At 41.0% G+C, this 25,329-nt stretch overlaps 1 protein-coding gene across 1 annotated transcript in view; it reads left to right on the top strand.

Moving 5' to 3' along the window:
• Positions 1-643: 643 nt before the first annotated feature.
• The window catches only part of adcy2a (adenylate cyclase 2a), a 140,842-nt gene continuing 116,156 nt past the window's right edge, over positions 644-25,329 (top strand). The window contains exons 1-2 of the mRNA XM_080425526.1: positions 644-1,246; positions 7,640-7,837. Coding sequence (XP_080281652.1) covers positions 668-1,246; positions 7,640-7,837 — 777 coding nt within the window. The 5' untranslated portion in view covers positions 644-667. The remainder of the gene's footprint in view (positions 1,247-7,639; positions 7,838-25,329) is intronic.

The following is a 25,329-nucleotide window of genomic DNA, read 5'->3' on the forward strand; positions in this document are numbered from 1 at the left end:
ATAGAGAGAGTTAGAGAAGGCAGGGATGAAGAAAGGGTTGAAAAGGAGCCCGGTGAATAATAAATAAATAAAAATATATGTGTATATATATATGTGTGTGTGTGTATATATATATATATATATATATATGCACACCTACACACACACACACACACACACACACACTGTGTGTGTATATATATATCCCCTCTATATCTTTCTCTCTCCCTCTCTCTCTCCCCCTCTTAATTGCATCATGTTTTAGTGCTGATGTAATCAAATCTGTGTCCCTCCCTCTTTCTCTGCCTATATTTCCACATCTTCCCCACACTTTTTTTTCTGTTTTTCTTCTATTTCTCTCTGTCGGTCTGCATCTCTCACTCTCTCACACTCTCTCACGCTCTCTCTCTCTCTCTCACACACACTCTCTCTCACACTCACACTCACTCTCTCTCTCTCTCTCTCTCACACTCTCTCACTTGCTACCTTCTCTTGTTGCTACTACCCCTCCCCTCCCCTTGGCCATCCCTCCCTCCCCTTTCCCAATCCCCCCAACCTCCCTCCCCACCCCCCCCCCTCTCTCTCTCTCTCTCTCTCTCTCTCTCTCTCTCTGTTTCTTAACAGCCTCTGTCTCTGCGCTCCTGTTCATTCCCCATTCCAACATGTTGGCAGGAGGACGAAGGGGAGGATGCTCCGCTCTGCTCTCGGTGCGTTCCTGCCACCTTACCGGCCGGCGCGCGCCGCCACCACTGCCTCTGCCTCTCCCTCTGCTGTCAGCTGCCTCCGCCTGAAGGACTTAGGAGAGGAGGCGGAGGAGGAACCCAAGGATACGCCGGAGATCAGGACCTCTCACCACAGGGGTTACGGGAGCGACAGCAGCAGCAGGAGAGCGAAGTGGGGCAAGCGCTCGTCGTCCGCGGTAGAAACTCCTTCTGCCACCACCACCACCACCTCCTGCTCCGGTGTCCCTTGTCCCTCCTCTTCCCTCTGGGGTCCCGGATCCATGTGGCAGGAGGCGATGATGAGGAGAAAGAGGTACCTCCTGGACCGGACGGGGGAGTCGGGAGGAGGGGATAGAGTTAGTGAAGGAGGGGCAGGAGGTGGAGGTGGAGGAGGAGGTCGTCGGTTGAGGAGGAACAGGTCGTCGGACTGGCTGTACGAGTCCTACTACCGTATGAGCCAGCAGCATCCGCTCATCGTGTTCCTCCTGCTCATAGTGATGGGAGCGTGCCTCGCTCTGCTCGCCGTCTTCTTCGCTTCTGGACTGGTAAGGCAACTCACATGTCAAGTTGCACAAACATGCACCTACTCATAGCGGAGTGTCTCGTGTGTACAGACAGATGGTACCCCCCCCCCCCTTTTTAGCACGGATTGCTGTATGCATGCATGCATCCCCCCTGGTTAACAGTGGATTTTCTTGAAAAGTGAAAAAACAAACAAAAAAGCGAAACAAATAAATGCCAAGTGTACAAATGTACTCTCTCCGGGATACAAATGGCTGAATTAACACCAAGGATTTTGTGTACGAAGTTGCAGAAATATTAACTTACATACTGTACTGTATACTCATGGAAGTTGGAACATACGGTGCATATAGTGCTCATCCACACATGCGCGGGCGGCTCGCACACACAAACGTCGGTGCACAAGCACATCAATTGGCTTATGTGTGACTGTGTAGAGACTATTGATGCACTCTCCCACATGCATGCACCCAGCAGCATGCAGTCCCTGTTGCAGCAGTAATGTGAGGAGAAGACGAGGGGGCAAGATGAAAGTGAGTGGATAAGGGGCTTGGTTATTGTCTGAGCTCATGGTTGACTGAACTGGAGAGAGAGGAGAGCTGGAGCGTTATGAGCCAAGGTCTGTTTCCACCTAATCTCTAGGTCTCCGTTGAGTCTGGAAAGGATAGCACGTAAAAAAAAAGACAAGAATACAAATGATATATACAGAAATATATATACACACACACACACACATATATATATATTATTTATTTATTTTTATTTAACTTTTTTAGATTATGGCATATGATTATGACCTACTAGATTTGGCACTGTAATTATTATTGTATTATTGCTTAATATTTCTTGTATTTATGACTCTGATGTTTTTAGTAGGAGAGGCTCTCCCATTCCCGATATGCTATTAAGAAGGGATTAGAGAGAGAGAGAGAGTGGGAGAGCGAGAGATGGAACAAACACACGCACACACACATATCAAAAACTGCCAATCTCACAACGCGTCGAATTGTGAGCTTGTAGATCGGTTATTTTCGGTACGCGACACCCACACACTCAGGCTTAACTCTCTACAGCACAGACACCATTTTTTTCCTTCTTTCTTTTTATCTAGTTTTTTGGATTTTTTTTGCATTAGGCGTGGACTGGCACCATAGATGGGATAATGATTGCGATATTGTGGCCTTGAGGAGGAGACAGAGAAATCATGCGATTTCCATGCACCATCATCTGCAGCAGATGGATGGGTCAATAGCATCAATGGTTGCTCAGACAGAGTGTGCACATCCATGAAGACAAGTGAATCACTTCTGGATAATTAGGCTGAGCCAATCAAATGGAAAACACAGCTATATCAATAAAGAGAGAAGGCAATTTTTTTTTTAATACATAGGCTATTATTTGATCTGGCAGGTATCCATTGCAAAAGCAAGAATGTTGTTTGACCACTTAAGCCCTATATAATTTGTTGTACAGTACACAGAATATTGAAAATAGCCTATCTACAAGCTCACAATGCGTCCCATCGTGACACCGTGGGAGCTTGTAGATCGGCTATTTTCCCTGTCTTTGAAAATAAATAATGAATAAATGAATACATAATTTGAAAAAGTTTGACTTAAAAAAATAAATAATGCCCCAAACTAGAGATGCCATGGGTTTTTTCCTTCTGATTATTTAAATTGCTAAATTCAGCCCATTTTCAGAAAATGATTAGTTGTGCATCATCTATGCCAAATCTTTGCCCACGTTCTAGCAAGATGTTAAGCAGAATTTATACAGGAAACGAAGAGCAACAATCTGCAGCAGCAATCTTGTTACTTACCAAAAAGGAAATATTCAAAATGTCATATCATTTTTACCAATATGAATCCACCCACCAACACATTCAAAGAGTATCAAGCACATCCCTACTCGGTGACACAGTATAATATAGTGTTAATATTATTTCCATTTGTAAAGTGTATCACTGAGGATTTTACTGTGCACCATGAGAGTATCCTGATAAATGCATTTTTGCCACTGCAAAACATCAGTCCTCTAGACCTCCATTGTGTGTGTTGGGTGGGCAAGATTGGGCACCTCCCTCTCTCTCTCTCTCGCTCTCTCTCTCTCTCTCCCCCCCCCCCCCATCCCACTGGCTGGTTGACCTAAATCCTGTGCTGATTTGGAGCTCTGCTCTGGGAGAGACAGAGCTATCCACAGCCCTCGGAAACCATCCAGTCGTGTCCCAGCCTTATTTTGTGTGTGTTGGACAGGGAGCAACACTGAATGAGATGGGAGGGGGGGTACAGACAGAGAAAGAGAGAGAGCCCATGCATGCACAAAACTGAAAGGGAAGTGTGTCATGTCTTACGCCTTTGAAAAGTAAAGAAAATAGGGAACATTAAAAAGTGTCTTTTGGGAAACACCAAGGCAATTCAATGGGCTTATTAAGTACAATTTGTGTAATGAAATTGGCAGTAAAACTGATGAGATACCAAACAAACGTCTTGTTCTGTGGTGGATTCACCTCTGTTATTCACTCCATTCAAGACATCCATTTGTTAGCCATAGTGCAGTGGCATAATACAGTATATGAGTGGTAGTAACACACCTGTTTTCTCAGAATTGTCCATCCCCTGAAAAGATGTACTGCTTAGACAGGAAAAGTTACCAGTACTACTTTGCTTGATTCAAAGAAGTATTGTAGATTTCACAGCAGTTCTATATTCAAATCAATGTGGCTGTACCATCAGATTCTGTAATGAGAAAATAAATGAGGCACAAAGCGTTTTTTTTCTCAATTCGCATTTCGCATTCACACCATTGGAAAAGCCCTGCTGGAATGGAGTTTGGCGGTGGTAGAGAAAGAATAGTCATTTCGATGATATCTCCCCACATCCACCTTGATGGAACTCTCCTGAAATTTTTATTAGAGCTCTCAGAGCTTTCAAGAAGGCAGTAGAGGAGCAAATCCATTATAAATGGGTCTTCAACCGGGGCCTTAATAACGTTGGTCTTGTAGCACCAGTGGCCTTATAGGATATTTACTTTCTCACTTTCAAATGCTGTATTTTAAGCAAACATACCTCAGTCACCACCAAAGCTGATGATCTACTGTTTAAGATCGAGATTTAACTATCAGCACTAAGTGCCAATTAAGATTTTTAAAAAATCAGTGTATGTATGTACTCTCAAGTTGCTGACAGTGAGGCAGTGGAGGGATGAGTCTGTTGAACGGATTTGGTCCAATTTGACATGGGCGGAGTCCGGTGGTGCAGGGCATTTAGGAGCAAACATTAGCTCAACATTGTTCTTTAAATGAGGTTGATTGTAGGGCTGCACAATTAATCGAACATCGTGAATTGAGACTTGGCAATTAATTCAAACATCTCAGTGTAATTGGTCAGTTTATGCACCTTGCCCTCATCTCCTCAGCATCACTCAAGGGTTGATAACATTGTACAACCCATCTCAAGCTCACAGAGGAAATATAAAATCTCAGAGACTGTTATTGTACAACGACACTGCACGATAAGCAAATATTTTTCTACCACAAATCATCATTGTGATTAAAATTCTGCAAAAGTAATTAGTAATGTCATTTTAGTTATAATCATGCATTCCTAGTTGATACTTGATAGATCATGTCATAAAATTTCATGGAAGATTGCCTTTTGTTTGTTTTTGACTCCCACCCCACCTCACTGCCAATACCACCATTTACCTATTTGGTCACCCTATTAGGTCCCGGTCTTACTCCAATTTGTCTGTTGTGACCTTTTTCCATTGTGCGTGGCGTTAGTCAGTCAGTCATAGATAGTTAACTTTAAAAGCAAATGTCTTTGCACCAGTTTGTTCTCGTGCAAAGGATGTAGGGTGTGTTTTCAGCTTATTCTGCACAGTGTGTTGAGGGCGAGGGAAAGTCTAGGGCAGATTATATTCTGTGAAGTGGCTTGTGGAGATAATGACTCCTGATTCTTGAAGAGGGAGGACAATCTGAAGGAGGCGAAACACTAGCGCCTGCTTCTAACACTATTTTGTCTATTCAATTTCTTTCAATGTGCCTTTCTCCATTTTGATCACTCACTTGTTTATTCTGTTCATCTCTCACAAGCATTTTCTCTTTCATTGTCTCCACCACAAAGGCGTGGCTGAGACTATGTTTTGCACCCCGTCCGTCCGTCCGTCCGTCCGTCCGTCCGTCCGTCTGTGAACAGCTTATCTCTGGCACCGTTGGCCCGATCGACGTGAAACCGTGCACACAAACTCCCTGAATGCCAGAGCAGAACCTCTGCCCCAAGTTTTTCACATCGGCCTGTGATAGCGCCACCAGGAGGCCTTTTTTTATATTACTCCTACAGATTTTGTCCAAACATCATGCAAATCGGTACACAGTATCTTTATAGTCATGTGATCAAGACGCATCTGTCCGATTTTTCATATTCCATCCTGATTGGCTTCCAAAGTTTGCAGGAGTGGTCCGTTTTGAACAAAATGCCTCAAATCATGAACGATTGCCGTGAAACTTTGCACGCACATTCCCACTATGCCAAGGAAGAAATGGCACCATACATTTTTCAAATAAGCCTCATGATGGCGCTTTAACAGGCCGATTCGTGTTTTTACCTTTACTGGACCGATTGGACTGAAACTTTGCACACACACTCCCTGGAGGCCAAGGAAAAATCTTTTCACATCGGTCTTTTATAGCGCCACCAGGAGGCATATTTTTGCAAAACAATTTATTTTTGGGCGGTGAAACCGCCCCTATAAGTGAGGTTTGGATATTTGTACAATTATCCTGCGCTGTGATTGGCCAAAATGTACCCCGCCTAACCCTGCACCGTGATTGGCCAATCACAGTCTATTCAGGACTGTGATTGGCCAGTGTCACATGACACATGTGCATAGCCCTATATAAGAAACCATAACTTTAAAAAAACCATAAATTGGTTTTTTTAAAGTTATGGTTTCTTCCATCATAAAGAGTGTTTCAATAAATGTATTTATTTTTTTGTACATGATTGGTTGACTCCATTCAGTATTGTGATTAGCTAGCAAGACACCGCCCACTTCACACAGGGTGTGATTTTTTATATTACTCCTACAGATTTTGTTCAAACATCACGCAATCGGTATACATTATCTCTAGTATTTTTTTTCATATTCCATCCTGATTGGCTACAAGTTTGCAGGAGTGGTTCGTTTTGAACAAATCATGAATGCAGCGTCCGATTGCCGTGAAACTTTGCACGGATATCCTCACTAGGCTGAGGAAGAAATGCCACCCTTTTCACGTTGGCCTATTATAGCGCCACCAGCAGGCCGATTTTTGCAAACCAAATTTACTCCTACAGATTTTATCCAAACATCACGCAAATTGGTACACATTATCTCTATAGTTATGTGATCAAGACAGATCTGTCTGCTTTTTCATATTCCATCCTCTTCCTGTAACTGCTTGTCTTCAGCCACTCTTTTATATAAGTAAGCAGAAAAAGAGAGAAAAAAACTAAAACAAGAAAGCAATAACAATAATAATGTAACAATGGTAATGATGATGGGAAACAGAGACGAGGACATTGCATAGAAATAGTGTTTATTTTTGTTTGTTTGTTTTCCTCCTCTTTCTTTCCCTTTTTTTTCTTTTTTCCTGTTTTTTTTGTTCCTTAGAGGTAATTGAATAGCAGAAATGAAATGAAGAAGAAAGAAAAAAAACATTATAATAATAATAATTTAAAGGAAAAAATAAAGAAAAGAGAAAGGAGGAGAGAGAAGAAGAAGAATAAAGAAGGGGGGGGGGACCACCTGTGTGTGCGTAGGCACCAGTTCACACGAGCAATGCGTAAGCCTATGTATTCACCATTCCCCAATTCAAATGGCGCTTTCCTCCGTAACCACTGTCAAGGTCCTTACGTAGTCCACAAAAGGCATCCATGTTGGATTATAAGTTCTCAAAGAACCATTGAGTGAAAATCTGATCTTTTCAAGCTTGTGATAGAATAGTACATCCTTTATCCAACCATTATGTGTAGGTGCCGGTGGGAAAACTTGTTTCTATTTAAGGAGTATGAGACGTGTTGCTAGAAGAGAGGTGAAAGAGATTATTCTCTTAAGGTGTTGAGGGATGTTAGTCCCTGGAAGAACAACAAATGGGGCCGTCCCATTCCACCTTTAACCACTTCTAACCTTGTGTCCCTTTTTCATTAAAGGCAAACATGTCCAACAATAGTTAAAATAGCAGATCTATGAGTTTGTAGATCGGCTATTGTCGCCGCCCGACACCATAAGACGAAGTATAAAAGAAAGGTGGTTAAACTCTTCTCTCCGTCTCTCTCCTCGGTTCTTTGCCTCTCTTACACAGAATGATTTCTCTCTTAACTCAACTGTCTTCCACTGACCTCCAAATTGTTTGTTTCTTTTCCTTCTCTTAGGACATCGAGGACCACGTGGCCTTTGTAATCACCGTTCCCACGGCGATGGCCATCTTCCTAGCTGTATTCGTGCTGGTCTGCATCGAGTCTGTCTTTAAAAAACTCCTGAGGGTTTTCTCCCTGGTCATCTGGGCTTGCTTGGTTGCCATGGGATACCTGTTCATGTTTTTCGGGGGCATCATCTGTCCTTGGGATCAGGTAAGATGAAAGAAGACTTTTCATTTGCTCTTGGTGTCCTATATGCACCTCACTGATTGGCCACATTATGACATGCTATGGCTCGGCGATATTACTTTAAATACTAATAATCACGGCTGTTGAAAACTTGCCTCGAATTAGGATTAATGAACGATTATTTTAATAAATGTACCCCACGTTGTGAGCTTTTTTTGTACGCCACCATTGTATAATCAAAGTATAACACAGGGTTAAGTGATTAAGCAGACTAATCAATTTAGTCGATTATAAAAAATCAGAGAATTGTTTCGTGTCGATTCGTTGATAAAAAAATCTACGAAAAATAGATAACAACCTGCTTCTCGATTATTCAATTAACCTTCATTAAGTCGGTTTTTGGTTATAAATATCTGATTCGATATATTTTCAGTAAATTGCCCAGCCCGATTGCATGCCCTTCATCTGTCCGTCTGTTGGCATTTAAACATACGTGTGTCATGGCTCTGCTACAGCCAACTTCATACAGAGGTTCAACGTCGAGATAGTTGGTTTGTGTTTCAGCATTCTGTGCCAAATGTCAAGGTCATTGATACTATTTCCTTTATTTGGGGTCCAACTTGATTCAAACATACAGGGGTTCAGTATCAAGAAAGCCTGGAAGTTTTTCAGCATTCTGCAGCTGTGCTAGCTCCGTTTGGAACCTCACTCACGCTACTATCTCTGAGATGAGGTTCCAGTAGAGTTCTGGACCAGCGACAGGTCCCAATTATTACCTTTTTCCGCACATCGTAACCAAAGAGTAAAGGTAGTCCAGAAAGCAAACGGATGTCTGCAATCGGAAAGTAAAATTTGCTGCAACTTCCTGCAATGAGAATACATGGCACAGGCTGACTAAACAAGCGATTTAAACAGTTGTTTACATTTTGTTTGATGTGCTGTATTGTTTGATTCTATGGAAATGTGCCACAGAACTTTGTGTTTGTGTTTTGCACAGTAAATGTGATGGAGCAGCGAGCTGTTGTTCAGCCTTTCCTTTCCCCTTTGAGCTTGGCACTATGCATAGAATTAATTAATATCAATGCACATTAATATTTGAACTGTGTACGGAGTGTGTGTATTACAATTGTGTGTGTGTATGTATCTATGTATACATACATATACATATATATATATATATATATATATATATATATATATATATATATATATATATATGTATATAATATGTTGTGCAAATGTGAAACTCCGCCTATATAAAGATTATGCTGCCTTGTGTCGGCACGAGTGCCGTGAGGTTTGTTACTGCAATGCCTATTTCTCACCTCAAATGTTTTCAGATACATATTTTAGTGTACTGTTTAAGTTTTTTTGCATCTTATTTATTATATCTTCAGTAGGACCATGGATATGCTCGTCTTAAAGAAACTACCACATCAAATTATTCAAGCAAACAAAAACAGAGGGACAGGATGAACATGTAGGTCAATTGATTTTGGTTATTGCTGATGATGCTTGTTTTTGTTTGTTTGCTCGATTGATTGTTTGCTTTTTTATTACTTGCTCTTTCATCTACATCTAAAACTTCACTGACCTGAAGAGAAGGTTAAACCACCGATCCAACTGTACATAACACTGTACGTTTCCTTTTTTTTTTACAAACAAATATTAACACCAACTCCATGATTGCTGCCAATTCATGTAGCGCCTACCCGTCCCGATTACTTGCATTGTTGCAAAAGATCAAGGTGAATTACAATACACATAATTATTATGCCTTTTTTTACCTGGTGCGTAAAAGCTCTGAGCTGGAATGTGAATTTGAAGTCTGTGATAAAAGGGGATCTAGGGTGGAGTCTAAAAGAACATGGATGAATGTGAAAAAAGAGTTGGCCTAGACAAAGGGGGAAATCTCCTGTGGTTTCAATTTTGATTTAATCCCTGCAAAGAAATTCCTGCCCTATATTCTAAATCATGGGTATTCAACAGGGGTCCCGGGATCCCTAGGGGGTCCTCGGAATTACTACAGGGGGGCGGCGAAATTCTTGAGTGACAGGCTTTTATTAATTCATTTATTTTAAAGTACTAAAATCAATTTTTTTCTCTATCAATTACTCACCCCATGAAGCCCTGAAAAACTCTCACAGTGTAATCACTGATGTTCAAAAACAATGTTTTAAATATGGGTTTGCGCTTGTTAGGATTGGTCTCCTATTTACTTCAATTAGTCAAATATTGTATTATTGGCTCAGGAATGCAACAAAAACAAATCTGAATTCAAGGCTTCATGGGGTGGGGTGAGTACTTGATAGAAAATAAGTATTTTATTATTATTGCATTTTTTGGGTGATGTATTCCTTTAATTCAAATATCTGAAGATACACAAAGTATTAGCAATCATAATGTGCAAACAAACAATCAAACAACACTGATGATAGTGCTGTCAAATGAATGAATGTATGAAGTAATCAAAGCTGCAGCATCACTTGGAGGCAACCCATAGGCTCTTAAAAGAAAAACCTGTGGAATATTTCCAAGCTCAAATCTCTCAACGGTCACAGACATTGATGAGACAATCAGCTAAATATGGTGAGCTACCTTTGAAAGACTTTTTATCAAAGCGTTCTTTAAAAAAAAAACAAGTTGAATATGCAACAAAATTGTATACAATGTGGGGGTCCCTGCTTCATCTCTCTCTCAGCTATAAGGCCATGCTTTTCCTGTAAAACATGTAAGACCTCTGTTCTAAATCAATGTCTCTTTCAATGTTTGAGCGGTTATCTAGTTTGAGTGCAGGCTATAATTTAATGTCACATCTAGTATACTTATCTAATTATCTATCTTTCTAAGAAAGGTTTTTTGGGTGACTCAGTTCCAAGACTAAATGGATCAATACAAATGCACCCAATACTATTAAATCTGTAGGCATTATACTGTACTTGGGTATGACTTTAAAAAGAAAGGATAATTGAATCCGGTTAGATTTGTATAAAAGTTATAATGATTTATGGTCATAGTCATAGACCAGTTCCAGGTTGTTGCCAAATCACAACATAAAATATCTTTCAGTTATTGATAATTGCCAGTTACAACCATTCAGTTTGATGATTAAGGACTTCAGTAGTGCAGTGCAGACATAGACAGAAAATAAACTAAACACTAACAAAATAGATAGCTTTCTCTACATCTAGCTGCCTTATGTGATCTATTGTAAACTAGTGCTTCTCAATCAGGACCAACCACTTAATGTTCTGGGTTTGATTCCTGCCTGAGAATACTAGGACATTAGGACTTTCTGTCGTAATGTTTGTGTCTAGAAATGCCCCAAAACAAATAGCCTTATCTTAATTGACTGGTCTTTATCAAATGTATCAAAAGCACCCATACCCATAGTATTGTAACATATATCAGCTCAAGGATCTAAAGACTAATTTATACTATGTTGCAATAAGGGCGTTTCTGGCTGAAAACGACAGATTTTCAAGCCAAAGTATACATTGTAAATAGAAGGAAGAATATACATGCTGCTCCTCAGAAAGGGATAGAAAATGTGAATACATTGGAGAATGTATTTGACCAAAGAAGGGAAGAAGAAGGAACACCAGTATCTGCACAACAAGGTTGAGTCCAAGGTTTATATCTGAAGGTTGGAGTGTTTGAGCTTTTAAGTGTGAGGTTGTGCATGGCTTGTTGCGTAAAACCCCTAAAGGCTATGACAGATAGAAAGCATCACGTGAGGGCACTTGTTCACATCGAAGGTGAGAAAACTTGAAGCAGCAAAGCGTCTATCGTATATACAGCTAGTTTGCCGTCATATAGAAGAGGGTACTTTTTGATGTCGTTCTCATCCATATTCTTGCCATTTAAAGCGCTGACGCCGCCAGCGAGTACATGCAAGACATACTGTAGTGGAGGACTATGGTAGTTTCACAGACGGACCTATTAATTTGTCACGATATGTGCAGAGCAGACATTTGTTTTGGTGGTCTGTGCCCTGTTTTGACGCTCAAAAAATAGAACCGAGCTCTGAAAGACCCGTCAACAGGTTTTGACGTGCCCAACCAAAAACTACGAGTACATTTCTTGAAGCGAGTATCTGACACTTCCTTATCTGTCAGGGCCTTCACAGAATCGCGAGGTTGGACATTTCTGAGCACTCTAGGGAGGCTGAAATGGCAGCTGACTCCCAAACGCTGGTATTTCTAAGGCCATGCTCTGCTCTACCCAACGAGTTGAATCAAAGTCAAGCTTAACCTATTGTGGATATTTTAATGTCTCTCCTACCTTATCAGTGTATAGCAGGCACAGACAGGAACAGTGACAGGAGAACACAAAGAGAGACGAGGGTATGTGTGTGTGGGGGATTACTGGTGACAAGGCCCACAATCGGTTTGGTTACATGTTTGCTTTAACTGTGCTGTTGTTCACAACTGCAGGAGGAATGGCTTGAAAAATGTCTCAGTAGCTACATTTGTAAAATCCTCTGCCATGATAGGAGGAAATAACTCAGGCCGAGACATAAGTTCCAGGTGAAGCCAAACTGTGGCCAGGCGTTACTTGCAGACCGTAAACATTACCGCATATTTATACCCAACCACTTCACACCACGTGATCACGTGACCACTACTGTACCAGTGTCGGTAGTGGCGCTCAGTGTAAATTTAAAGCTGCTATCCATAACATCCATGTTCTACCCCGGGATTCAAACCCTGTTCTCCGACATGAGACCACATTTCTACCACTATTACAAGAAGGCATCCCCGCTTGGCAAGGGGAGATTTTGTGCCATGTGCTTCGGGCAGTACTAGTTGTCAACCTGTAGGTGTCCTACCCGACACCAGGATCAACATTTCTCAATGTAATAGTAGGCAGACCATCTTTAACCACTGCAGATGTGTTAGTTGTATTGTATTAACTACTCTGCCATACAGATTGATTAACATTGTATTCATTACAATTAGTTCAAGATTGCAGCTTTAACTATGAGAGTTAGATAAATTAACACTATGATTTTACTGTATTGCAGTACTAGTGGAAAGGAGATACAAAAAAGCCCTTCCATGATTGCTATGAATTCATGTAGCACCAACCTGATAACTTGCTTTGTTGCTAAAGATCAAGATGAAATCACATAATTATTATGCCTTCAGAAAGTAGTGAAGCAATTAAAAACGAAGTGGATGGCACAAATTTATCTCAGGAGTGCTCTGAAACGCTTTCATGTAATTTCAGCAATCGATGACTTCGAAGCATGCATTTATCAAGCTATTTAGATTCATTAAGACATTAGTAAGGTTTCAGGCTTTCTGCACTCTGCACACATGTATGTGAAAGCAGTTCACAGTACAATGAGCCAGAGCAAAGTAGTGACCTGAGTAATCATCTTTCCATATTGTTGCAGTCATAACATAACTGAAGAGAAGGCCATACTGTGATTTTACCATCAGATGCAAGTCAATGACAGATACAAGTCAATGAAAGTTACACAGATGAATAGCTACAGTACATGTTTGAGAGAGAAAAAGACAGGTATGGTATTGATTATAGCCCATTTTCATCCCACTTGTGGATCCATTCCATACAAAGAGTCATAGCCTAACTTGCCAGACTGTTCTTTGTACCTTCACTAAGCTGAAAATTGAAAAAAAAAAAAATCTTAAGCAATATCCTCCTGTGTATACTGTATACAGTAGTGACAGTGTGAAAGTGGCATTTGTTCCTCAACGTAGTGCGAATGTGCGTGCAAAGTTTCACCGCAATCGGATGATTTGCAATCATGCAGTTCATGATTTGCGGCATTTTGTTCAAAACAGGCCACTCCTGCAAACTTTAGACGTCAATCTTAGCCAATATGAAAAATCTAACGGATCCGTGTTGATCACATGACTATAGAGATCATGTGTAACAATGTGCATGAAATTTGGATAAAATCTGAAGGAGTAATAACCAAATATTTGTTTTCCATAAGTCTGCCTCCTGGTGGCGCTATAAAAGGCAGATGTGAAAATTGCAGGGCAAAGGTTTATCCTTGGCCTCTAGGGAGTGCACATGTTTTACACAGATTGGTGTGTAAAACATAGGTAAAAACAGGAATTGGCCTGTTATAGCACCACCATGAGGCTGATTTGAAAATGTCATGGAAATTGCATGCTGTGTTCATGATTTGAGGCATTTTGTTCAAAACGGAGCGGTCCTGCACATTTTGGAAGCCATTCTTAGCCAATCAAGATGGAATATGAAGGTGGCGCTATAACAGGCCCATGTGAAAAACTTGGGGCAGAGGTTCTGAATTGGCATCCAGGGAGTGTGTGTGCACAGTTTCGCTGCGATGAAGCCAACGGTGCCGGAGATTAGCTGTCCACAGACGGACGGGGCAACGGACACACACGGACACACGGACGGACGGACGGACAGACAGGCATATATTTAAGTCTGAAGTGGTTTTGTAATAATAATCAAGTAACAAGTAACTAAAGTTTTCAAATAATTATAGTGGAGTAAAAGTACAATATTTGCCTTTGAGAAGTCATGGAGTAGAAATAAAAAAGTAAAAATTGGAAGTACTCTAGTCTGGAAGTAAAAATACCTAAAAATTGCACTTAAGTACAGTACTTGAGTACATGTGCTTAGTTACTTTCCACCACTGACAACAGTGGATATAATGAGCAATATACCATCTATCAACTCATTTACATCAAATAAACACAAGCAGGCAACTGTCCTGATACTTTAATATACACCCCAGTGGTCCATGTGCAAATGTGGCAGGAGTCATTAATTCAAGAACAGAACAGAGCATATGGAGTCATGGCGTTTTTGATGGCTACCAGCACAAAGGCCTGACCGAGTCACTGTCTTGTGCCGGGAGTTGATTAATCTGCGGCTGCAGGTCCAGTAGCTCCTCGTAGATGTCAATTGAGTGCACTTCTCACAAAAGATTCAGATAGACATTAATTCACTCACCATTCTATTTATTCCCTTTTTTCATTTGGTGAAAATATCAGACTAATGTACCGTTGCTGCTTTGTGATTACGAAGCCTTAGTCATATTAATCAATGCTGACTTTTAGAGAAGAGACTGCCACTGTATATGATTTGAGGTAATGTTGGTGAGAAACTCTGCCATACGGTAGAGATTGTCCATTAGCGTTTCCACATCGCTTTTTCCTTGTTCAACTTTCATCTCATCTTCCATTGAAGGAAACAGAAAAGTGACTTCTTGTGGCATAGAAATGTGTGCTCAATTACCAAAAAGCAATGAATAATACATGCGAGCGGGTTGTCAATAACTGGAGCTAAGTGAAAAGGACTGGTGGAGCATTAGTATTCTCTTAGCTGGCTCGTGTCTTTTAAGGCCTCTGATGAGAGAAGCTGGTCAGCATGGTAAAAGGGATAGTCTGTTTGCGTTTCAGATCTCCAAGATAAAATCAGTGCATTACTTCTCCCCAAAGCAACACAGAGTGTTTGTCTAATGACATTGAACAGTGTGATTTTAGCACACATTGGCTACATTTACACAGGCACAGTATTTGTTCATTTACTTTCTTTTGTAGTGAGACAACTGTTTAGTTTCTCACACACATGCGCGCGCGCACATGCACACACATGCGTGCCCGCGCACACACGCATTGTTTTAGTTTCTCCCTGACACACACACACACACACACACACACACACACACACACACACACACACACACACACACACACACACACACACACAGTGATCCATGAAAATAACTATTCTGTCCCTATCGGTTCACAACTCGGACGGCGCTGATTCGACTAGCAGAGCATCGGCCGGTCAGTGCGGGCACTCGCGCGCCTCCTCGGCCTCAAGCTCTGCTGAGTCGCCGCGCCTCCGTCATGGACAATAACTATTATCACGTGTGCGTGTGAACGCGTGTTCAGCGTTCCCCTAGCGTAGCTTCCTGGTTGCTACGTGGGGGGGAACAACAAAAGACAGGTCCGCGTCGCATCAAAGCCCCGCCTCGCCCCGAAGCCCCGTGCCTAAAAACGAGCGCTCTGTCTTCAATCTCCCTGGTTCTCCAATCTCCCTGTGACATACACACTACATCCTTCTAACATACACATGTGAAATGGTACAACTTATTTGCACCAGTTGAGTCAAACCATTTGTCAATGCAGAGGCCAGGGTTTGACAGCCAGCAGCAGTGCCTCCAGCTTGGCCATGGTGCTCCAACAAATACTATTGACAGTGTTCACGGGTGAGAAGCCAGCATACAGATGGTTTCATGTCACTTTGTATTCAATCTGGGAACCCATCGTCAAATGAAAAGGAAAAACGGCGCCCTCCCAGCGTTTTTCACTTTTGTATTTAAATCCGTTCTTGAGAGATTACTTTGTATTTGACTTGCCCTTTTGGTGTGCCTTGGGCACAAAAAGTTTGACAAGATGGACTGGACAAGATTGAAAGAAGTTATTCTGGATTCTGTCCCCTCAGCAGAACCACAATTTCAATGAATTCCTCTTTCTCCCTCCAGCATTACTGGTGTCTCATGTACTGTATGTTTATCAATCACACTGTCTGCATCTATCTCCATGTCTTATTCTCTCTCGTGTTTACTCTGTGCCTTTCACATCACTTGCTACTGTACATTGTCACTGACGTGGAGTCATATTTCTGTATGTGATTCCGAGTCACTTAGAGAAACACTATCTCTCCTCCATGTCACGCTCCCACCTGTTAGTTTAGCGAGGTGCTAAAGGCTGGTTGAGCTGGCCGACTTTATAAATAGGCCATGTCCCATACAAATGATATATCGTTGCTGTCGGGCAGAAACCAGCTAACTAAATGTTTCCGCTTTTGCATTTTTTTTCTCCATAAATCAATGCTATTGAACACCCTTTACGTCTGTGTGTTGGTTAAACAAATATTGAACCAATGAAAAGTATTAAAAAGCGCTTCTGACAAAACCAGCTAACTCCATTGGATCCTCAAACTTTCTGCTAAACCAGCTAACTCCACCAAAGGGGGGTGGAGTTAGCTGGTTTAGCTGACTCCAGGCTCCACCCCCTTTTGACCTCCAACCTCATTGTGAGCTTGGAGGTCCATTCAGCTGTTCTTATCAATGATGAAACAAGGACGTATGACATACAATAGAGGGGCGGCCATAGCTGAGTGGTTAGTGAGCCCGCCTAGGGAACCAGAGGCCCTGGTTGCCCCAGGTTCGATTCCAGGCTATCCCAGCATATGCGCCGATGATATGAAATTTGTCCCTGAGCAAGACTCTTAACCCCAATTGCTCACAGGTTCTCATTGGAAACAAGACCGCAAGGACTTTCATGAACGACCTGTTAAAAGGAATTATCCTTATCCTTACATACAATAGATGTCATTGTGACTGGAGAGCTAGGACGTGGCTTCTGTGTTCATGATCTGAGAAGGATCCTGGAGGAAAGACACAGAAGTAGTGCTGTCAAAGTTAGCGCGTTATTGACACATTAACGCATGAGCGAATTAACCGCGAGGTGTGAATGAGCTGCACGCAAAGTTTTGTGTCCTCTCTCTCTCTCTCTCTCTCTAGTTACTAGTTACTCTAGTTACTAGTTACTTTTCAGATATAAATGATGATATTATGAAACATACATTAACCACTTTAGCCCTATTTTATACATAGGCTATTTGAAAATAGCCGATCTACAAGCGACGCGTTGTGAGCTTGTTGATCTGCTATTTTCAAACATTTTTGTACTTTTACTTTTGGTACTTTAAGTACATTCTGATACCAATACTTTTTAATAAGAGTGCGTGGCTCAGCTTTGGGGGTACTATGCGTCTTGATTTGAGTCATTTCCCATCGTCAGAATCAATTGCACAGCAGTGTCATTAGATGACATTGTCATATGTTTTGATCGATGTAAATGAGGCTATTCATAATAAATGACAGTTTTGATTGGCCACATTCCATATGCTAATGCTAATCTACCAAATAAATCTACGAAATCTTTGTAAAATAATATGTATATATGTCTGTAAAGGTTGAGTCTCCTGTTGGTGGTCTTGTATCAGTACCCCTGCTTCATCTCTCTGTCAGATAAGGGGTCCTTGGCTGGAAAAAATGGGGCCTGTGCCCTGGTACATATGAAACGGGGGTCCTTAAAATTAAAGAGCCAGAATCACTGGCCTAGATAGTCATTTAGGCTAATGACCACATAGTAGACTATGTCTTCCTAGCTTACCAATCACAGCATTCAAGTAACACAAATCTACAGGTTGATAATGTTTTATTTGTTCTTACAAAATTGTGGCCACAAGTAGCCTATGTTATATCAAGTTATTGTTATGATGGTTATATGAACATTACAGGTCCACAAAAGGAACCCACGACAACAGGTGATTTAGCCATATATATATATATTAGCACATTTTCGTCATGTAGGCAATAGAGGGAAGTTTATTTATTTATGGTCAACATGTACTTACTGGCAGTATGGACGATCGGTAGCTTAGCTACCTACTTAGCATAGTTTGGATCTACTATTGTGAAATATTGCATTTTTACGTTTTATACTTTATTTTGATGGCATAGTTTGGATCTGCTATGGTGAAATATAGCATTTCAGTAGCTTAGCTACGTACTTACCATAGTTTGGATCTGAATGAATACATTGGATAACATATCCAGTGAGAGAGTGTGTGACGCGTTGTGGGCTTGTAGATCTGCTATTTTCAAAAACTTTTGACAAAATGTGAAAAACATGCAATGTTTTTGCAAACATTTTTAGACCACAAATGTTATGGTGGTCCCTGGCACTAACCTCGTGGTTGGACATAGTCAGTGGAAAAAGCATGCACATTTTTTACTTTAGTAAAAGTATCAATACTGCAATGTAGAAAATGTAAAATGACTATGTTATAAGTAAATGTCCGGCATTAAAAATGTGCTTGAGTAAAAGTACAAAGACATTGGTATCTAAATGTACTTAAAGTACCAAAACTAGAAAATAGGCTACTCATTATGCAGAATATCCCATTGCACAAGTTGTCAAATGTGTGACATCTTTTGAAAATAGCAGATGTACAAGATCTGTGAGCTTGTACATCGGCTATTTTAGAATGGACGAAATGTTTATAGGGGTGAAGTGGTTAATGTAAGTTTTGTAATAATAATCGAAATCTACAAAGTAGTACTGAAGTTGTCAAATAAAAAAAGGTAGGCCTACTGCCACATAACACTACAGGCCTTCACATAATGAACATAGGCCTACTGTAGTGTGCACATAACACTATAAATAGCAAGGTTAACATTAGGCTAGGACTGTAGTAGTTCAGATGACACCTTGTCAAAACAACTATACAGGAAAAAAGCAACATCACTGTGGGTGGAAACACGATCGCATCGTCCACCACCAGCGTCATGGCCGAACTGTTTTTTGCACTTTCTCCATTACAACCCGTACATCTACATTAACGTTCAGGTTTCAAATATAAAGTGCGTACCCCATGGCCATGGATGTTACAATTATATACGGGCCGTCAGCAGTACCCGTGTCTTCCGTGTTGTTCAATGAAAAGCATTCTAATTCGATCAATGGCCTCTTTCTCCGAATTTTCTCCACGCTTTCAACTAAGCGACCCTAGCGGTTGGGAGGTGTATTGCACTCTGATACATTGTAACTGTATGAGGAAATGGCCCTCGATCGGATTAAAATGCTTTTTATTGAACAACACGGAATAAACGGATACTGTTGAGGAACCGTACATCGTTATAACGTCCGTGGCCACAAGGTAAGTACTTTATATTTGAAATCTGAACGTTTATGTAGATGTAGGGCCGTAAATGGAGAAAGTGCAAACACCAGGTTGAAGTTCATCAATGACGGTCGTGACAGACGATTGTCTTAAGATCAGTAGTATATCCATTGTCAGACAAACCAAAATACTAAAATATCTCTGGCAAACACAATAACGCACCGCACACACACACACACACACACACACACACACACACACACACACACACACACACACACACACACACTCGCGCGCCACGAGGGAGGCGGCATGTGGTGGAACGCTGTGTGGAACCTCATCCAGGAGAATAACAGGAGGATAGATTCCATAGCCCGAAGGGACAGTCATGTGTTTGATTGGTTGTTGTTGGTTGTCAGGGCAATATCACAACCAATCGGTGGACGGACATTTAATTATGACGCGTTTCAGAACCCTTTTTTAGCAAACCCGCCCCCTTTTTCCAACAGACCAACCAGACTTACCCAACCCCGCCCCTTTTTCACCGACGCCCCGCCTCTCTTTAAATAGCTTCAGAGGTTAACTCCCCCTTTTGGCCATTTCGCCGTTTTCTGCGTGTTAGACTGGATTCTCCAGTCAAAAACCTCCTAACTCTTCTTGTTTTGTTTTTCATTTCCTGAAAAATGAACATTTTAGCTGGTTTCTGCCCGACAGCAGAGATATATACTGCATATACCGGTATGTATATATTTATGTATGTATTTATGTATGTATGTATATAAGTATACATATATAAAGAACCCAACTGATTATATGCCAAGATTTCACATGTCTCTTGGACACATCACAGGATAAAGAGGTGATTCTGAACTGCATGCCCATAATTCCAGCAGCACGATCACTGCGTGTGGTCTACCTCCCTTAGCTGAGAGCTTTTGTTTCCCCCATCTCCTGACATAATTATATCACATTATTAATGCTGCTCCTGTACTGTAGTGTAGATGGTTGTATGCCTGGACTTGGCACACAAGCAGATCTGTTTCCTCGGCAGAAAATCATTCACTTCTTCCCCAACTTGCAGAATATGTCATCTTACAATAAATGCACGAAATCTCTGTACGTACGTCTGTCTGTATGTCCGTACATCCGTACGTCTGTTATTCACGTATCTCGAGAACCGTCCGGCCGACCAACTTCAAATACTCTCTAACAAAATTGGAGTTGGATAGATCGGCTAATTAAGGCGCTTTGTCTTGTTTAAAAATGAGGGTTGCTTTTGTTGTTTTGGTGGTTGCTCCCCATAGAATCCAATCCAAGTCTTGCTGCACACTCCTTGTTCAATAACACTTGTACTGGCTGAATTGAGAGTTACTTTGCTTCTGTACAGAATTGCTTTGGTTAGCCTACTCTCTAACAGTGAGTGAAGGATGAGCACGTATAGGTCAAGGCTGTGTGAGGGGTCAGCCATATTTATTAGCCAAACGTGCTGATTGGGCTGACTTTGAAGGCTGCCGTGCGTCGTCTGTGGTTCGATCTGATTGCACCGCTCCATTGGGATTATTTGTTTATTTATTTCTGACCAAACCAGACTGGCCCGAAGATCCACAGCAGCCTACGTGCCGTTTGCTAGGTTTGCCAGATGGCCAGTCTGAGCCCGACTGTGCTTGTAACCATTGATTGTATAGACTGAGGCTTACAAACCATTTTAACACATTTTGTCCTGACACTTTTTTCTCGCAACTCTTATTACAATTTAGCCCGTGGTCATGTGGGAAGTGTTTTAATTCTTTAATTTGATGACTATTGTGTTCAGTCTATTTCTGAGTTTCTATTAATTGTGTGTACCATAGATGTAAAAATCTTGATGATAAAAAAATCCCCTGACCCATTCAGAAATTGAGATACATAGACCATTTCAAGTGTACTTTAAGCATGGAGACCGACTAAAACCAGGTCCACAAATATTTTGTCATCTCTACATCTACAAACATAAGTCACAATTAACTTTGGATTGAACATTAAGCCCCCCCCCCAGCTTCCTGGGGAGAAGATCTATTGCAAAAAGGCTATTAAAAACTATTTCTACCAAGGAGGTTAAGAGTAAAAATGAAACATGCTGATCTACAGTATATCACAACCTAAAATCCCCCCTTTTAATCTGCAATACAGATAGAGCACCACCTCTCTTCTCACGGTATTATTATCCCTCATTACAATTTTGAATCAATTCAATGACTTCTCTATACTAGTTATTGGGTCTTACAGGTGTCAGACCTGCAAGGTTTTTTCGTGTTATAAAGAAAAAAGGGGAAAAACTGAGGACATGTTTCACTGATGAGGTTTTACTAGATATGCTCTTATTTTGCATACTTGTTAATGAGTTTTTTCCTATCTCCTGAATTTCATGAGACTACTCCAGCAGTATGGTGATGATGAATACTACATTCCCACCTCATCACTGTTATTCTCTGTCTTGCCCTTATTTTCTTCTCAACATAGGGAACACAGACTGGTACTTTACCATAATCATGGCAGATCTTACAATCTCTCCTCGCTCCCCATCTCAATGTTTTTGGGCCAGTTTTAACGCCTGGATGTGTGGAATGTTAGACTACTATTACTCTTACACATCCATTTCTCATATCCCGATGCTCAAGGGGTGGGGACTAAATTGTCATTATTATAATCATATCCATTCTTAACCGTCTATTCCAATGTCTTCAATCCGTTCACATCATTCATTCATCTTCCCATGGGCACAACCAAGTTTTACAATGGAGGAGAAACATTATTTGGTTTAATCATTAATGGGCATTAATGGACCACGCAAGTTGGGAACGATGTAAATCGGGAACAATACAAGTTGGGAATGCATGCCCTACCTGGTTATGCCATGTCTATTATAACTGTTGTCAGAGTATATTCACTGTACCCGTTGTCCAGTGTTGATTTTGTCGACTAAAACTATGAAAAATGAAAATTGTTCGTCGACTACCTTTTAATAAATACAAAATAAAAACTAAGCTGCGATGACTAAAACTAAGACTAAATATAGTGACAATTTTATTAACAAATAAAAACTAGACTAAAATGTTATGTAGTAGTAGAACCAGTAGAACTAAAAGACAAGTAATTTTATGTTTGGCGCTCAGGTGTTTGTAGATTGGCTATTTTCAGCATGCAACCAAGTGTAAAATCAGCCATTACGACGCCATCAAGGCACCTCCAAAATACATTTTAGTCGACTAGATCTACTGTAGATTTAGTCGACTAAAATCTTATGGTATTTAGTCGACTAAAACTAGACTAAATATGACTAAAACTAAGTGGAATTTTATTCAAAAGACTATGACTAAAACTATATCAAAATGTGCTGTCAAAATCAACACTGCCGTTGTCAGAGTACCCAGGGCGGTGCCCGTTACCACAGTTGTAAACGGGCACCCATCCGTGAAGCATCCGTGGCGTGTCCTCCACAGAACCATGCACAGACAGACAGACACAGACATCTATGGTTTTTCGCTCCTCGAGAATCGTTGGTCCGACTGAATTCCCACTCGGCGCTGCTCACCCCCCAAACCTGGCTGGCACACACACCGAGTTTAAGTTCAATTGTTTTGTCGGCACCCGAGTTATGCCCAGGAAAGCCATACACACACACACACACACACACACACACACACACACACACACACACACACACACACACACACACACACACACACACACAGATTTTGTGTAATTGTAGATTTTTTTTTTTTTTTTATCATAATAATTAATTAATATTGGGGTGGGGTTACAAACCCTGCATCCTCCCTGCATGTGTAACGTTCGAGATTTGAACCTGGGTCTCCTGTGCGGGAAGGGTCTCTCACTGAAGTCAAATATCTAACAACTAGCTTATAGCCTAAAGGGGAATTGTCCTTGGCCAGGGGAGATATTAGCAGTGGTGTAAAGTAACTAAGTACTTTTACTCAAGTACTGTACTTAAGTACAATTTTTAGATACTTTTACTTTACTGGAGTATTTCCAATTGTCTATAATTTTACTTCTACTCTACATCTCAGAGGCAAATATTGTACTTTTACGTACTCTACTACAATTATTTGAACACTTTTTAGTTACCAGTTACTTTGCGGGGATAAATTATTACATTATAAAACATACATTAACCACTTTAGCCTTATTTTATACCTAGGCTATTTGAAATAGCCGATCTACAAACTCACGACGCGTTGTGAGTTTGTAGATTGGCTATTTTCAAACATTTTAGTACTTAAAAAAAAAAAACTTTAAGTACATTTTGATACCAATACTTTTGTACTTTTACGTCATTACGTAATTTTAAGTCATTTTTTAATTCTGGACTTTTACTGGTAACAGAGTACTTCACCATTGCAGTATTGATACTTTTACTTAAGTAAAATGTTTGAGTACTTTTTCCACCACTTGATATTAGACTCTTGGTCATCAGGTAGAGGCTCTGAGCCACACTGCTACACATGGGTCTGACTCGTTCACTTAGGGTTTTCCCCACTTTGACCTCCTTGAATCATCACATTGTCCATCTCAATATCCAGGACTTGGTGTGTAGGCCGAACATTTACTATCAACCAATTAGATTAATGAGCTGCTCTTTGAATCTCTGGTCACCAGGATTTTACAGCACAGTTGCTAAGTGGGTGTCAACTTCCAGAAGAAAGGAGTAGGGGAGGGAAAGTAGAAGTCAGAGTTAATTAAATGCTTTTAGGTGCTGTAGTGAGGACAGAGACGACTATGGGAACATAGGGAATACAATGGTATTGAGAAGGTAGGTGTCGTTCTCTCAAACGGCGTCACCTGACAACTATCTTAAGCGTATTAAGAACGTTGGCTTTTGTCCTGCGTCTTATATACAATGCTGTCATTACCAGCAAGCGGGGAAGCGTGTTGCTGTCTTTCACTGTAGGTTTATCTTTGATATGCTCTGCATGCCACTGAAGAAATAACTTAATGGAGTTGCTAAGATACCACCATGTGATGTGCTTTAAATAACTGGATTAATTAGCTGAATGAGAAAGAACACGGTTATATACCCTGATTATAATGTGCTAACATCCTTTAGAGAGAACAAAAGTAAAGACATTAAAATAAAAGAATGTAAAGACATTAAGATTTAAAAAGAATCGTAAATTGTCTGCATTTTATCGCCTTACAATGTATGTTACATTCACCCATTCACACTCACATGCCTTACATTGTACGTTACATTCACCCATTCAGACACTCATTCACACACTGACAGTGGAGGCAACCATGCAAGGCACCAACCTGCTCATCATCAGGAACAGTTAAGTTATTGGGGCGACAGTGGCTCAGGGGTAGAGTGGCCGGGTAGAGTGAACTGGAAACCGCAAGGTTCCCAGTTGGATCCCGGGCTGGGGGGCTCCCCCAGAGTTGGTGTCGAAGTGTCCTTGAGCAAGACGCTGAACCCCTAATTGCTCCCGATGAGCACTTGCATGGTTTCCTCCGCCATCAGTGTGTGAATGGGTGAATGTAATGGGGGTCGGGCGGTGACGGGTTTGTCCGTCGAGTTTTTCATCCATCAAGTTAAGCTCTGAGCTCAACCTGACGTACGTTCACCGTACGTTCAGCAACAATACCCCTCACCTCTAGGGGCAGTAGTGAAAAAAGTTGTCAGAGGAAACTTTTCACTGGCCCCTCTTTCTTCAAGAAAAATGCTGTAGCTGTGAACTCCTTATTTTATTGTGGTCATTGAGAGTTCACAGTGCACACAGAGCGCACTTTTACTTCCTTTTTTT

This window comes from Gymnoscopelus braueri, assembly GCF_963280865.1.
Source record: "Gymnoscopelus braueri genome assembly, chromosome: 4".
Taxonomy (NCBI): domain Eukaryota; kingdom Metazoa; phylum Chordata; class Actinopteri; order Myctophiformes; family Myctophidae; genus Gymnoscopelus; species Gymnoscopelus braueri.